This window comes from Notolepis coatsorum (genome assembly GCF_963971535.1).
Source record: "Notolepis coatsorum genome assembly, chromosome: 6".
In the NCBI taxonomy this organism is placed as follows: domain Eukaryota; kingdom Metazoa; phylum Chordata; class Actinopteri; order Aulopiformes; family Paralepididae; genus Notolepis; species Notolepis coatsorum.
In genome coordinates, this window is record NC_140170.1 from 179,051,780 (window position 1) to 179,068,864 (window position 17,085).

A 17,085-nucleotide genomic window follows, 5' to 3' on the forward strand; every position below is an offset into this window, starting at 1 on the left:
TGAATACCACGATCACAACACCAGAGGAAGCTCAACAAATCATGTTAAACCCAGATTCGGCTCAAACAAGGGACTAAACACATTTCGCAATTATGCCACATCAATGTGGGACGCCCTACCCACAGCTGTAAAGGAATGTGAATCACTACCCACTTTCAAAACCAGTCTCAAAGAGCACCTACGGGAGACTGCAATTCGAAACTGGCCCCTGTAAATGTACAGTAAATGTCCTAACCCAATAATACACGAGACCCTCTTCTTGGAACCAAGTAAGGTTTGGTCGATATCCCAATGTACAGTTTTGCTTGTACAGTTGTACAGCTTCCCCCACCCCACCTACCCAACCCCACCCGCCTACCCAACCCCCCCCCAACCACCTCCAATGTACAGTCCCCCCCCCCCACCTACCCCCTCCCACCCCATCTACCCAACCTCCTCCAATGTACAGTTTCTACGTCAAATGTATATACTCTCTTTTTTAGACTCTTTTGGTATCACAATACTGTATTTGTAAATCTGGTATGTCATAAATGTATAGATGTAGCAGTACTGTCTATCTGTATGTACTAGTGTATGTCATATTATGATGAATTGAAAATGGGGGACCCTGATGTAAACAAGACGAAAGTCTTTCTCTGGTCTGCATCCCCTTAACAATTGTGTGTATTGAGCTGTACTGTATTGTTCCCCTTCTGCAATCTGTTAGTAAAGTTTTCAATCAATCAATCATTCAATCAATCAATCAATCATTCAATCAATCAATCAATCAATCAATCAATCAATCAATCAATCAACCAATCAATCAGGATGGGATTCCTTTCTGCCCTGGTCCCACCTTGGGATCAACCAATTTAGATTTGAACTATTATAAAAGGTTAGTAACGTACATTTAGTAATTTCAAAGTAAACATTTTAAACTAAGATCAGGAATATAGGGAGGTGATCAACTAAACATGTATACAAATACAGGAAATTGTGAAGAAAGGAGTGCAAATGAGTAGATGTGCAAATGATTAGATAGAGAGAATAGAGTACTCTGAAAAACAGGTATGTGTTTCACATGTTCCCAAAAGATAATACAATCATTGTACACAAGTGTTGGAAAACATGTCCACCCCAAAGATAGAAAACGTGATAAAGGACCTTTGGTAAGGGAGTCCACACCTGCTAGTTTCCCAGGTCCTTGCTGCTGTTGTCGTATATTATGTAAACTAACCTATAGGATGTTTACATAAGATACGACACTGTATATAAAGGATGTTGCATCTTTGTTGGAATAGAGCCAGCTTTTTTGCTCTTGCATCAAGGTAAGTCAAAAAACACGTTTTCTTCTGTTTTTGTGATCAATTATTAATCCCCCCCCCCACACATAACAAAGAATGTGATAACAGTAATATGATACGGTAATAAATTGACCCAACACTACCCCAGAAAATGGTAGATTACCATAGTGGTATTGAAATTGAAATACACAACAACAGCCAACATAATCTACTCATATAATAGAAGAAATAACGTTTTGTATAATTTCTTTATGTTTTTGTGTAGTTTCATAAAATCTTGACAACATGGTGTCTAATGTTCGTCTTCCAGATGTCTCTGGTTTGGGTGTTGTGTTTGTTCAGTTGTGTCTTCAGCGCAGCATATGGTATGTCTTTATTAATGTTATTAATTTCACCACCAATAGGGAGCATTTTGAACACGTCATTATGTAATATTTTATATGTATGTAACGTGCATACGACACAAAGTCTGCGTGAGTACTGTGTGAGTACTCTATGACATGTGTACATATTATACTTCCTGAGGAGTGAGTGAGCAGGGCTGGGCAATATATTGTGTATTAATATTTATTGTGTATCTGCCATCAGTGTGATCAGACCGTATCATGGGTTTTCTGGATATCATGAAACATGATACAAAATTGTGTTGTCTAAATCAGTAGTAGAGGAGGTTCTAGGGTCCCCAGCTAAATTAGGAATAGTTTTACCTCATTAGCATTCGTCATTATTTATTTATTTATTGGACTGACGGATCAACAGTGTAAGGATCCCGTTCTGGCAGTGTCATGTCTCTTGTGCTTTGAAGTGTCATGTATGTCTCTTGTCCCTGTTTTGTCCTGTTTTGTCTTGAATGTATAGAAATGCAGCTGTTTGCCGTATCATGCTCTAAATTGCCCCTTGCGGGACTAATAACGTTTTTTGAATTGAATTGAATTAGAGTTTCACGTTGGCCGAGAATATTGAGAATAGTGAGACAATTTCATTTTTTTTTTATTATCTTTTTCCCCCTCCTTTTTCCCCGATTTTTGTCCCATCCCACTGTTAGTCGTTATGCCAATTCCCAACCCCCTTCCTGGTTATTGCGCACTTTCCCCTACTGTTGGTCCGAGAGGCCGGAGACTGTCACATGCTTTCCTCCGACGCATGTGCAGCCAGCCTGGCCGCGCAGATTCTCACCGGGAGAGTGTAACGTGTGGAAGGTCACACTACCTTTCTCCAGATCCTACCCTTGCTGAGCAGGCGCCCCGACCGAACTGTAGGGGTCGCTGTCCACAACGCCCAGGACCCACCCACGGCTCCCCTCCCCCTAACTCAGCCAAACGAGTTAGTATAGCGATCAGCCCGAGCCAAGGCAATGCTGACTCTCCGGGAGTCGAGACCGCAGCCTCTTGCATTGGTGACGAGCACAGACAATTTCATTTTGATCATAGGTTTCTCTCTCGACTGTTGTCTCCCCACCTACAGTATAGACATGGAATCATGGACTACCTTAAAGGTAGAATTTGTAATGCCATAAAACAGCAACCTCTAAAGAGCCCTGCTTGGTATTGAAGTTTGTTTACCTTTTCTTTGTTCTGATCTGATGTGTGGGTTGGAGTGGGATAGGGGAGGGGTTGCTATTGCTGCCTGGCTCACAGCTGGAAGCCCTGGATGTCTTCACAGGATAATAAATTATAAAAACTCAACAATTCACACATGACCAAAAGAACAAATGGTAATTTTGGTAATGATGGTATTACAAATTCTACCTTTAAATAATTTCTATAATAATAATAATAATAATCTGGTCATATTGTGCTCCCTGGGACAAAACAACAATAAATCAACAATAAGAAACAAATATTAAAGGGGCACTTCACCAAAAAACAATGCTGATTTATTTTGCACATAACCTCACACACATCCAAGAACTCTTCATTAATTTAGTTTGACAGTTATTGGGAGTAAATGACAATGAATATGACCACCAGTGATGGGGGCATTGACTCCTTGTGTTGAGTGATTTTCCTGATCTCTGTTCTATGTTGCCAGGTGCTGAGGTGTGTTTCGATGACCTGGGCTGCTTTGATGACCAGCCTCCCTGGGGTGGAACGGCTGAGAGACCCCTCTCCCGTCTTCCCTGGGGGCCAGAGGCCATCGGGACACGCTTCCTTCTCTTCACCCCCAATAACCACTACTACCAGGTACCTCTTGCATGAAGTAGAATACTTTACTGTACATTTTAACTGGTAAATGTTACATGAAGTAGAATGCTTTACATATAGAACTGCTCCACATGGATTTGAATATATCTGTAGTTTATAGTACTGTAGTTTTAATGTAGTTGGTGTTTTTTATATAGTGGTCTTTTTACTGTAGTTTTAACGAAGCTGGTGTTCTTTACTGTACATTTTAACAGGAAGTAGAATGCTTTACTGTACATTTCAACAGGTACATGTTCAATCAAGTAATAATAAACACATGATAAATACATGATAAATACAAGAAATATACAATCATTGCAATAATAATCAATTAAAACAACATAATTATGGTGGAATGGTTGGGGATTTAAACGGACCAAAGGATACCAAAGTATTGAGCTTTAGAGTTTGTTGTGGTGTATGTTCCACATGTCAGGAGCACATAAGCTAAAAGCAGATTTTCCAAGTTTAGTACAAACTCAAGGTGCTTTAAATGTAAGAGCCAATCATTGAAACAAGTATCACAACGTCCACATGTCCACTTCAATAGAGAAGTGAGATAATTTGGGCAATCTCCAATTATGGCTTTATATAGAAACAGATGTCAATGCAGCTCTCGCCTCTCTGCTATAGGGAGGACCACCCAAGCCTCTTATACATGAAACAAGGGTGAGTACCATAACAATCACCAGTGAAATATCTAATGTCTGGATGCTTTACTGTACATATCAATAGGTACATGTCAAATGAAGTAGAATGCTTTACTTCACATTTCAACAGGTGCATGTTAAATCAAGTATAGTGCTTTACTGTACATTTCAACAGGTATAAATCAAGTATAATGCTCAAATAGTCTGACGCGACCATGCAAAAAGACACTCATGGGAAATGTATTGAAAACACAGTGCACAGCATACTGCTCACAGAAAGCAGACAGTTACAATTACACATTGTTGCTTTAACATTAGTAATTTACTTCATCAAGAATATTTTGCCTTTGGTCACCGTAAATATCTCCCATGGTGACACTTTAAAAAGAAACGGTTCTTTGTTTTCATGTGACGATTGCCTGTTTGCCTCTGGAAAGAAGTGATGCGGGTTTTTATGTTTGTTGTTTACACTAAACTCTCTACTCTACTCTACTCTAATCAACTAAAATCAAATAAACTAAAACCACGTCAATGCTCACCCTCAGGAGATCAAAGCTGATGATGTAATGATCAGTGCATCAAACTACCGTGGGTTTAGGAAAACCAAAGTAATCATCCCGGGCTATTTGGAGAAGGGAGACGAGGACTGGGCACAGGACATGTGCAAGGTAGGAAGAAGATATGGGTAAATCATTGATCAAAATCCTTTCAATTATTGTGAGCATTTGTATTTGTCTGGCTGACATGAAGTGCAAAATGGAGGAATTGGCTCTAGGGAAGGAGTTTGATGGTCATTTGAGTTTCACCATGGTACCGACAATTGTATATTGTATTTCCTGAATTTCCCCAAGGGGATCAATAAAGGAATATCTTATCTTATCTTATCTTATCTTATAAATAATTGACCATACTGCCATGGTAAAAGTTATGCATCACCATGGTACCACTTTTGTACTTAAAATAATGCTATGGTACGATCCAATTTAAACCATGATACAGATTTTTGGTCACTTCATTGGTTACAGCCACATATACCATCATCATCTAGTTACCGAAGAACCATGGACATACAATGATACTTTTTGGTAAGGGTGCAGGGAGTTGACTAAATGTTCTCTGGTTCCCAGGCTATAGTCAAGGCGGAGAGCGTGAACTGCATCGTTGTGGAGTGGAAGAAAGGAGTTAAGACCCAGTTCTCCCAGGCCGCCAACAACGCCAGGGTGGTGGCCGCCCAGACAGCCCACATGATCCGCTTCTTGATGGTATATATGTGTATATAATATATATATCTATATCACACAGCAAATCTGCATCAAGGAATGTTTTTTTTCAGCAGGTCACAAACAATCAAATGAAATGGTAGTGATTTTACACACAAATACTTGGACAATTGAGTACCTCAGACGAAGAACCATATAAGTCCATTTGAGATTTTCAGAGGAACTTTATTCAACTTTATTATCTAAAGATTAGAGAATTGTGGTCATTCATAGTTAAAGACAGTAGAGGTTGAGTACTTTCTGGTGATACAGTATATCACAGTCACACACCAAGTGATTTGGATTGATTTTACAACTGCAAATACATGGGCTGTCCAGATGATTTGACATATTCTAATAGGCAACCCTAGCTTTAGCTTATTATACCGTTTACACAAAATATTCTAATAGGCAACCCTCTCACTACTAGCTATAAATTATTATACCTTTTACATAACATAATCTAATAGGCAACCCTTTCACTATAGCTTTAAATTATTATACCTTTTACATAACATATTCTAATAGGCAACCCTCTCACTACTAGCTATAAATTATGATACCTTTTACATAACATATTCTAATAGGCAACCCTCTCACTACTAGATTTTAATTATGATACCTTTTGCATAACATATTCTAATAGGCAACCCTCTCACTATAGCTTTAAATTATCCTGTTAAAGGTCCCATGTTTTGCTATTCCTTTCACTATTTGGGCAATGTTACACAATTCCCGTGAGTCTATGGAACACATCTGTAAACATACCTATCCCGTCCAATCTTTCGCCGTCGTCTAAAGACGCACTTCAACGATTATCTGAAAATAAATAAATAAATAAAATTTAAAAAATCTAACCCTAACTAACCTTACTGTCATGCACTTATCCTAATAAACTAACCTACACTGTAGCACTCAACACTTTGATGAACATTGTTACTCAGCTGATAGAGTTGTGCCCTTCCTGATGACTTGTCGTACAGAACTTGTAAGTTGCTTTGGATAAAAGCGTCAGCTAAATGACTAAATGTAAATGTATCCCCTAAATTCATACTGACTCTAATTTCAAACTACCTCTGAATGTGTTAGGAAGAAAACTATTTTGTGCCTTGTACATTAGTTGTGCAGTTTCGAGATCAAGATCACAACATTTTTAAGCATGTAAGTTAATAAATAGTGCGTTGGTTGATTTGTTATAATCCAATCAATTTACAATTCTTATAGCTCTGTTCTGTAGGTTTTGTATGTGTTTCCCCATGCATACCTCCACACAGTAGGTCATGTATGGAACTATGCGAGAACAACACAGTATATATAGTGAGTTCTGATTCAAGATATATATATATATATACATTTTTTATTCAAGATATCTTTAGTTTTATATAATATTGTTTTTAAATTAATGAATCAATTATATATTATTATGCCCTGAGAAATGTATTTTCATGCACTCTTTCTATTTCAACATCATTTATCATAATTTGGTTTGATTATTGATTTGCAGATGACCAAATATCATAAACGTTGTCAATGATAAACTATTTATTTAAGGATTTCAGTAACATTAAGGCTGACAACTTCCACATCATCGGACACAGCATGGGGGCGCATGCTGCTGGATACGTTGGACAAAACATCCCTGGTCTGGCCCGGATCACAGGTGAGAGACAAACCTTACAACAAGCCAAAATAGTGCCGAATGCACGCATGTATCCACGCATTCATGGATTCACAGAATATTACACACACACACACACACACACACACACACACACACACACACACACACACACACACACACACACACACACACACACACACACACACACACACACACACACACACACACACACACACACACACACACACACACACACACACACACACACACACACACACACACACACACACACACACACACACACACACACACACACACACACACACACACACACACACACACACACACACACACACACAATTTAGAATCTTTATTTATGTCCACATAAAGACAATGTTTAAAGGACACAAATATTATCAGTGCACTTGTACATTGTGGCTTATTCTGATACATTCGTGCCCAAATTGACAATGGCTACCAAAGTTACACACACACACACACATGGATGATGAACCTGACAATCAACACACAGCTCATGGATACAGATAGCAGCGTCTTCTCCAAATTGCGCGGCTGCCAATAATTGCTGACACTGAGCAATATCTTGCTAATTGTTTGGCTCTTTTCTTCGGAAGACCGGCCATCTGAAGGCCTCTAACACCCAACTTATGAACATGAACCCAGGCTTCCAAATATGAAGACTAAAAGTTTACAGTTGTAGCCGAGTTGTGATATGGTATGCTCTACCAGTTGATACTTTAACATTTTGGTTGTAAAGGCTTCCTCTAGACTGTAGTCAAACGTGCAGCCAACTTCTAGGATGAGACACACACACACACACACACACACACACACACACTTAACCTACATGCCAAACTTCAGCCTCATAGAGTGCAAACGGTGGCCGCTAGAGGATGGGGAAACTTCTGTGGACCAACCAACCAGTGGTGGAATCAAATCAAATCAAATGTATTTATATAGCCAGAGATCACATGGAATAGCCCCCATGGGCTGTACAAGTCTTCTTGTACAAGTCAAGAAGAAACATCACAAAATACCAAAAACAAAAAACACCATAAAATCCAATGCAACACTCCCAGACTTTCCCCAATGAAGATAAGCAACGACTCACTAAAAAACTAGCAATAGGGGGGAGAACTACAGGCGGTGTGAAGGAGACACACCTCAGACGGGTTGTTCAAAGGAGGATCCCCCAACTTGGATTTAGGTGATATAGAGTGTTGCAATGGGTGATAGATGGATGGAGAATAGAACAGGTGAATAATTGGTATGAATGTAATGTATATTGTATATATGTAACATATTATATACATGGTAACAATAGTATCTAAGGTAGGTGGAAGAAGTACACAGTTCCTTTACTTAAGTCACAGTAGAAATAAAGTAAAAATCCTCCATTCAAAATTACATTTAAGTAAAAGTAGAGAAGTATTTGATATTGAATGCACTTAACAGTAATACTGTAAAAGGGAAACTATGCACTTGTTATGCTTGTGATTTCGGTGCTTGGGAGCGTTCAAACCTCAAACCATTGACCTCTAAAGGTTATGTTAAAGTGGTATGTGGTCCAGTTATACTGGCTTCTGATTACATCCTCTTGAAGTTGGCAGGCTTCAAATTTGAGGAACTAGTAACTGATTCAGATAAATGTAGTGGAAAAAAGTGCAAAGTTCCCTCAAATTTAAATACTCGTAAAGTACAAGTACCTGAACATTTCTCCTTAGCTACAGTGCTTGAGTGAAAACTGACTTTTCACCACTGCAAGCAACCAACAGAGCAAGCTATTGAGCTGGTTGCAGCTGAAGAAGTACCATGGTATGTCCATCAGTATCATGGTTTAAATTGGATTATTTACCAATTCAATCTTTTTCGGAATAATACCATGGTATAGGTAATACCAATTTGGGATAATATGGTACAAAAGTGGTACCATGGTAAAACACTTTTTAGTAAGGGACTCAAACTTCTCAAATCTCTCACATTTTATTTATTAATATTCTGGTAGATATTTATAAACATCCCAGAACTGTACTAATCTTCCATAGATTAAATCAGGGCAAGGGTCGTTGCATTCATTTCAAAATGTAAATAGAAACCACAATGCATTTGCTAATGGTAGCATATTCATAATTTTCAGTTGTTTCTAAGGTTAAATATGACAACTATGAAAGTGGGTTAACTTCCAAATAGAGTATTATCTACAGATCAAAATCTTCAAGGATGGAATAGGACAAGGTGAACATATCTCACACTCTGTCCAACATGGTATTAGGCTTTTAATCATTTGAACTGTAATCATATCCATATCCATCTCAGTGTATCCTACCATTTCTCTTATCTTAATCTTATACGTTATTCTCCTAACAGTGAGTTCAAACGGTTAACGATTCATCACATTCCTTGTACTGCAGGACTGGACCCAATCGAGCCGTACTTCCTGGGTGGTGACGCCATGGTGCGCCTGGATACCACTGACGCTGCCTTTGTGGATGTGATTCACACCGACAGTCTTCCCTTCAAGCCCAAACTTGGTGAACATCACATGTGGTCGTGATGATTAGTGTGTGTGTTAGTGTGTGGACTAAGAGCCCTTATTATATGATCTCATATCTGCATTCTGCTTCTCTGCTTCAGGCCAAAACGGCTGGTATCCCTTTACGAAAAAGTATTTTGGTATTTTTGTTTTGACAAAATTATGGGAATACCTTAATGATGTTACCATCGGTATCGTGGTTTAAATTGGATTATGGTATTATTTAAGTGGTATCATGGTAATACATAACTCTGGTCATTTATTTATACAATGGCTGGTGCACAGCAGATTGCACACTCACTATATAAAACGGTCTTCATCTTTTAATATGAAATAAACGTAATGTTCTATGATGACAACCCTATTCAGCAATTAAAAACAAACATAACTAAACAGAAGTATTTGCCAGGTAAGGTAAGCACATTACTCTGGCGCATATTAATAACATTTAAATACATATATACAACAACACATGAATACAGTTGTCTTACTGTAAATATGCAACATATCAATGGATGGATGGGAAGTACAGTGTAAAATCAAGCTAAGACGTTTCCTCTTAGTTCTTCAAATCCTAGATCAAAGGTTTCACAGCTGACCTCAAGTGAACCGTCCCTGTTGATGAAGTTCCTTAGTTTAAACAAAGCAATGACTGACTGCTGTGTCCTTGTCAGGCCTGGGAATATCTGAGGCCATCGGTCACTTTGACTTTTACCCCAACGGAGGAGAGCGCATGCCAGGCTGTGGCAAGAACAGTGGTAACTACGCCGACCTGGAGGCCTTCTGGCAAGGTGAGATGAGCAAAGATGCAACTTTTTGCACTTGTCAAAAGTTTGCGCGCAAAGTGAGACACACAGAGTAATTGGTTAGGCCTACTTTTGTTTACTAAACACTAAATTACAACTATTAATTAACCATGTTACATATTCCAATATCCCAAATGAAATGTAATTAAACCCAGCATATGAGTTGACCTTTGATAGCTGCACACGCCCACACTTATGGCCACAAAGGAAAGGTACACTTTAAAAATAGTATAGTAACAGTGTATTGCACTACCAAGGGACCTAGCATGTCCTTCATGCTCTGTAAATAACTATGTACAAATACCGTGATGTCCCACTATGTTACCTGTTTATTGCACAATGTTGTTTATTGGATTTGTGGGATATTTGTGGATATCCTGAAGAAGGTACTCAGTCAACCGAGATCAAGATAATAAGGTTTATTACCCAGACAGATAGAAATATACACATAGTATTTAGAGAGAGAGAATGGCTGAGGCTCTCGCCCCAGGTGATCAGCTGAAATTACCCAGGTAAAGAGACCTGGAAATGAATGTTGTTGGGAGGATCATTATATAGTTAAAAGGGGGGGGAGGTGGTCCCATTTGATAGGTCAAATGGGGGGGGGGGGGGGGGGGGGACACAGGATAGATACAGGGGAGGGGAATGTCTTTACATGAGAGTTGGGGGATCATTATATTATTCCACAGATTCCATTATATGTTGTACTACTGTATTGCACATCGTTGCGGGCAAGACCACCCGCATTTCATTGTATACTTGTATGCCGTGACAAATAAAACTCTTGACTTGACTTGATAGAACTCGATTGACTCTGAAACTGCATAAGGCACAACGAGGGCCACAGGAAAACGACCCAAGGACGAGCCGTTCCTATACATATAAATATCACACTGACTCATCTGACTCTATTTTCTCAACTACGTGTCTTACAATGTGCACAACACACCGGCATGGAACATTGGATTGGGCCCAATGGAAAAACAGTAAAAAGAAACCTCAGGCCTAGTTGTTCCAGTTGGACCTATCTGAACAAATATTTTCTAAAATGGCTGCTCGCCGCCGGATTCCTTTTGAAATGTGCCGCAGTGTGTCTCAAGTGGCCGCATTGGTGCCGTGCCTGGGGGAGGGGGGGGGGGGGTGTGCGGCGTCGAGGGCACAGCTGAATCTGCCACTTTTGATCTTATAGATAAGAGAGGGAGAGTGGGAGCCAGCCCCGCATAGCTGGAGGTCCTGGAGTGCCTGGTGCTCGCCCCACGCTGGGTGCAAAACAACACAGCCCGTTCCCCCTTTCTCTCTCTCTCCCCAACATACAGTATAGTCTCCACTTCACTGGCCCCTAGTTCTCTTTTATTTGTATTTTCCATTTTGCTGAGTATCTCCTTGGTAGCTTCCTGACTTGACTTGTCCCCCGCTGCCCCACACACATCTATGACGGCGTAACCCTCTTCAGAAGACCATTTAGTTGGGTCAAGAACCAACATTCTGTGACCATTCTCTGGCTAAGATGTTTTGATGATTGATTTGACTTCTATGGACCTTTTATAAAATATTTAGCCCCCGTGTCCCTCCGAAAAATCCTGGCATTTTTTGTCAGATGGCCAAATCCAAAATACCTGCTGACGCCATCTTGAAAAATGAACTTTTGATCCAGAGCATCTAGAATCATGTATGAATACACTTTTTTGTGTAAGTCAACCATGACGATTCCAATTCTGACATCAGTTTGACTCTATGACATCAATTTGACCCAGAAATCCAAGATGGCCACCATATAGTAGAGCGAAAATGTAACTTTTAATGTCAAAACCAATTTTACCATGGTACTGCTGTACTTTAAACAAACTACCTTCATAAGGATCTCAGCAAAATAATTGATGAATGTACAGTATGATAAGATAACTAATTATACTTCAAAATACGCTCTCTTAAATAGCTGTAACTTGAACAGATTAACAATGAAGCCATTTTTTATTTTTTTTTTACTTAATTTTTTTTTAACTTTATAGCATTTTCAGCTTTTTCTGGCCACGCAGGACCGATAGAGGGAGAGAGGGAGAACGGGAGGAGAGGTAGGGAAGACATGCAGCAAATGGTCGCCGGGACTGGGAAACGAACCCGGGACGACCGCTTCGCGACTCAGCACGCTATGTGGTGTGCTACTGGAGCGCCCCAACAATGAAACCACTTTAAACATGTCATGATCAGTCCAAATCAGAGCATTCTGCCTCACTAGATTCTGAATCATCAGATTCCAATGAATCATCATCCTCCTCACTCTCCTCTTCCTCAATTTCTTCAGCTGGCCCTGGTGCAGGTAGATGTGTTGGGAGAGCAGGTCGTGTGTGGCGGACAGGGCAACAGCGACCACCCACCAGCTCCCAGCCATGTCCGAGTGGCGAAGGGTGTCGCTTCAGGGAGGGGTGGCGCACTAGATATGCCAAGTAGTTGGCACGGAGGCAGTGTTGGTGTAGGCTATCTGCATCTGGAGGGAGATGGATGAATGATTTGTTCTTCATTCTCTTCCACTTTGTGGCACGGGCCTCAGCCATGGTGCTACTCTTCTTGTCGCCATAAATAACATGTCGTGTGAACTCGAACAGCTCCTCTAGCACCTCCTCCTCAAGGTCAAGGCTATCTCCACACCGCGAGAGCAGCCGTCGTGCCATAGGGCTCTTTGCCACCTTGTCATACACCGACGACTTACCCTTGTCATAGAAGCCTGAATTGGCATCACAGCCTGTAATGCAGTGTAGCTGCACAATACAATCTGCCATCTCCTCAGTAACCAGGCCACGGCAGAAGACCGTGTTCTGCTTTCTCTTGATGCAGAGCATACCGGGCAGCTGTTGAGAGATGACCACTGCCATGACATAGGCATCGGTGTCGGCTGCATCAATGACCACAGGGCCACTGTAGCCTGACTCACGTAGAACTGTGTAAGCAGAGAAGAGGATGGTGTCAGCCTCAGACTGATCAAAGCTGTAGTTCTGCATTGGTTGCTGGGTTGACAAGTTGGTGCAGTGGGAGCCAACAGAGTAGACGATCTCTGTATCTACACCCTGTGCAACAAGGTCAGTCAGATAGCTGCATATTACTTTTTGTAGCCGCTCCTTGTTGCTGACGCTACACAGCAGTGTTTTGAACTCTCTGGCAGAGGGGAAGGGGTCGCCCAGATTCATGTAGGTGTTGGGGACATGTACCTTACCTTGTACCCGCAGATCTCGCTCATCATCTTTAGTTGAGTATGCTACGTCGTACGGGTCATTTACACAGAAAATACGGTCAGCATCACCATGGCGGGCAAGGATGATGGATGATACCTTGTGGACATAGTCCAACCACTTGTATGGGGTGCCATCTTGTGTCTGCCAATCTTCTGCTGATGGGGTTGCCATCCTCCAGATCATGCCCATGTCGACAAGAGCGGTGTAGGGTTCTTGCAGATCTACAGATTGGAGAGAGAGCTTCTGAATGAGCTTGCTCTTCTGTGTCTTCCTATATGTGCCATTGGAGTTGAATAAGGCCACACATTCCTCGACAACACGATGTTCCAGCAACTCTGAGAGATTCACAAGTTGAGAGCACTCCGCTCCATCTCAGCAGCTCTTGCTTTGAGTTCCTCCCCAGGCTTCTCCATGCAGGGCTGCTTGGCAAATGTCAAGCGTTTGCTCAGAGGGACAGGTGCATGGAGGGAGGTTTTCTTACTGAACACTCGGTCTTGCAAGAAGCTGGTCAACTTCTCCTCTCCCACAGCATAGGCTGAGTTGAAGTCCACGATGAGTTCATCAGAGGCAGGCATGGCTGACTGTAGGGTGCAGAGGGTGGGTGAGGCTGGATCAAATGGGAAGGAATCAAACTCATGCATGCATGCGACCAGGTCCTGCACACGCTGCTCATCTTCTCTCATCCTTTTCGGACCACATTCTATGTGCTTCCTCTTGGCTTTTTTGTGTGTGGCCAGGGCATTGTGAGCCACCCGGATCTTGGCCAAATTGTTCACATTTCTGGAGTGCACCAGCAGCTGCTTCTCATTCTGGAGGATGGAGAGCCAGCCAGACTTCATTTTGCTGCCCTTGTTCATTGTACACTCGATCCACATGTCCCAGGCCATGTTGGAGTAGGGGTTGCCTGTGATGGACTGAGTGAAGTCAGTACGAAGGAAGGTGACCTGATCAGCAGGGAGAGCTGTCAGCATTGCCCAGAAGTCAGGCAGCCACCTTCCATACCTATTGTTGTCGTACACTACCATCCATGGCAGCATGGCACGCAGAGAGCTGACATACTCATCCAAGTTGCAGATATGTACTGCATGCACATTCTGCATGAGTGCATCCGTCATAGACAGGAAGTCCCTCCAGTAGTCCGCCATGTCACTGGCCTCCACCTGGGTGAATAAATTGGTGATGAGGCTCTCGAGGTCAGTATCATCCTCCAGTGCCGCATGTGCAGTTGCACGGGGTTCTTGGGAGAGACTCATATCTCTCAGAATCTCAAGGTTCTCCCTTGTCTCATCAGCCAGGTTGGGCATGAGCCTCCCCTTTACCAGCTGACTCATGAGTGCCTCATAGATGAGCCTCAAGCAACGCAGCCCCCTCTTGTAATGCTTGCCTTTCAGTGCACGGTCGACGGAGCCCTATGCAATAACTCCTCCTGCCACAAGTACATCTCCTAGCTCACTCCCCTTGTAGCGCTTGTAGATAGCGCTCATCATCACACACTGTGTATGGAAGGGACCAAGAAAGGGTACAATGTCATGGTACTTGTTTGGGTTCTCGGCCTTGAGCAGAGTGATGAGGACGTACACAGGATGATCTCCCACTAAGAAGGCGAAGGGCATGTGCTTAGTTGCGATGATGGTAGACAGCTTCTCCATGATGTCATTCACAACTGACTTGTTGGGCGGTTTATTGTAAGATGTATGAAAATAAGCCTTGCTCTTCCTCTGCTCCATATTCAAGCCAGCGTGAAACCCATTGTATGAAGGGATAGTGCACGCATGCACGCACGTACGCACACACACATGTGCACACACACACACACACACACACACACACACACTCGCAGTCTATTGAAGAAGAAGGCCTGGATGAGCGAGGTCAACAGGAGTTCTTCATGTCAAGGAATGGCGAGATGGCGTGGTCAAAGATACCTTTTGAAACAGAAGGCTGAGCACAAGCTCAGAACATCATCAAAATAACTCCTGAAAGAAACAGCTTTCGAACACAACACAAGGGTTAACAAACCCCAAACACAGGGCTACAATGACTATATTAGCTAACTAGTTGTTGTTGCTAGCTAGCTAGCTATTGGGAAAGTTGTTAGTCTGAAGCCCTGCCCAAACACCAAATCTTACTTTCCCATTCAAAAGTTACATTTTCGCTCTGCTGTCTCTTTCTACATTTTTGCTCTACTGGATGGTGGCCATCTTGGATTTCTGGGTTAAATTGATGTCATAGAGTCAAACTAATATCAGAATTGGAATCGTCATGGTTGACTTACACAAAAAAGTGCATTCATACATGATTCTAGGTGCTCTGGATCAAAAGTTAATTTTTCAAGATGGCGTCAGCAGATATTTTCGATTTGGCCATCTGACAAAAAATGCCGGGATTTTTCGGAGGGACACGGGGGCTAAATATTTTATAAAAGGTCCATAGAAGTCAAATCAATCATCAAAACATCTTAGCCAGAGAATGGTCACAGAATGTTGGTTCTTGACCCAACTAATTAGTTAGTTCCCACTTACTGTAAGCCGGCTGAAATTCAAGACCGTTTATCTACACTTGCATCTCTTCACTTATTCCACCCCTCTCTTCCCACCCATGCCCTCGTTCTTTACATCTCTCCGAGGTAACCCCCCCCCCCCCCCTCTGTCCCCTTGTTCAGGTTCCGAGAATTTTGACGCCTGCAACCATGCGAGATCGTACCAGTACTACACCGAGAGTGTCTCCAAACACAACGCCTTCCAGGCATACCCCTGCGCAGACAAGAAGAGTTTTGACAAGGTAAGTGTTTCAAGGGCATTTCCGATCTCTTAACCAAATCTGATTGGAGCGGCATCACAAGTCATCCCTGGACGTCTGTGTTTTCCATTTCAAGTGACTCAGGGCTACGAAATTGGACAGAGTCAGAGGGAAGGGGAGCATTGTGTGTGTGTGTGTGGGGGGGAGGGGGGGCTCGTAGCCCTCTCACAGCAGCATGTGTATGGGGGCCACCACCTGTCGCCGTATATTATCTACATACGGCTGTGAACCGTTTCCAATGGTTTTAGAAGTTGATTCGGCGGGATTGGATTTTTGCGGCAGCGGTGTGGGGGGGGGGGGGGGGGGGGGGGGGCGACGGGGGGGGCGACTGGGACAGGCTTCCCCCGTGCCGCTATGGGGAGGGTCTGTGTCTGCAGCTGCTGTCGGCGTTAATGACAGTTTATCCCTGCTTTGGGCCCACGGTCCAATCAACCAGGGCCCAGGGAGCCCGAGCATGACAGAATTAAATCTGTAATTTAAACATGTTTTATCTCTCTGAGTTAGTCCACCTGCTGTACTGTACAAATTGAGGAAATCAGTGCTTTACTGACCAGATTTACACAGGACCACAATCTCAGCTAATCCGTTAGTCAAAAACACCTCCCCCAGCATTTTAAAGCTAGTCTAGCTGATCCGTATATGCTTCCATTCATTTGTGCTAAGCTAGGCTAGTTTGCAGCCGGATCGTTTTCTACTGAACACA

General features: G+C 42.3%; 1 protein-coding gene across 1 annotated transcript in view; it reads left to right on the forward strand.

Moving 5' to 3' along the window:
• LOC311229790 (inactive pancreatic lipase-related protein 1-like) overlaps positions 1-17,085 on the forward strand; it is a gene marked incomplete at its 3' end in the record, with an annotated part of 53,189 nt that overhangs the window by 29,848 nt on the left and 6,256 nt on the right. Inside the window, exons 2-9 of the mRNA XM_084315864.1 lie at positions 3,315-3,466; positions 4,100-4,135; positions 4,662-4,784; positions 5,244-5,378; positions 6,927-7,035; positions 9,429-9,548; positions 10,225-10,341; positions 16,246-16,364. Coding sequence (XP_084171990.1) covers positions 3,315-3,466; positions 4,100-4,135; positions 4,662-4,784; positions 5,244-5,378; positions 6,927-7,035; positions 9,429-9,548; positions 10,225-10,341; positions 16,246-16,364 — 911 coding nt within the window. The remainder of the gene's footprint in view (positions 1-3,314; positions 3,467-4,099; positions 4,136-4,661; positions 4,785-5,243; positions 5,379-6,926; positions 7,036-9,428; positions 9,549-10,224; positions 10,342-16,245; positions 16,365-17,085) is intronic.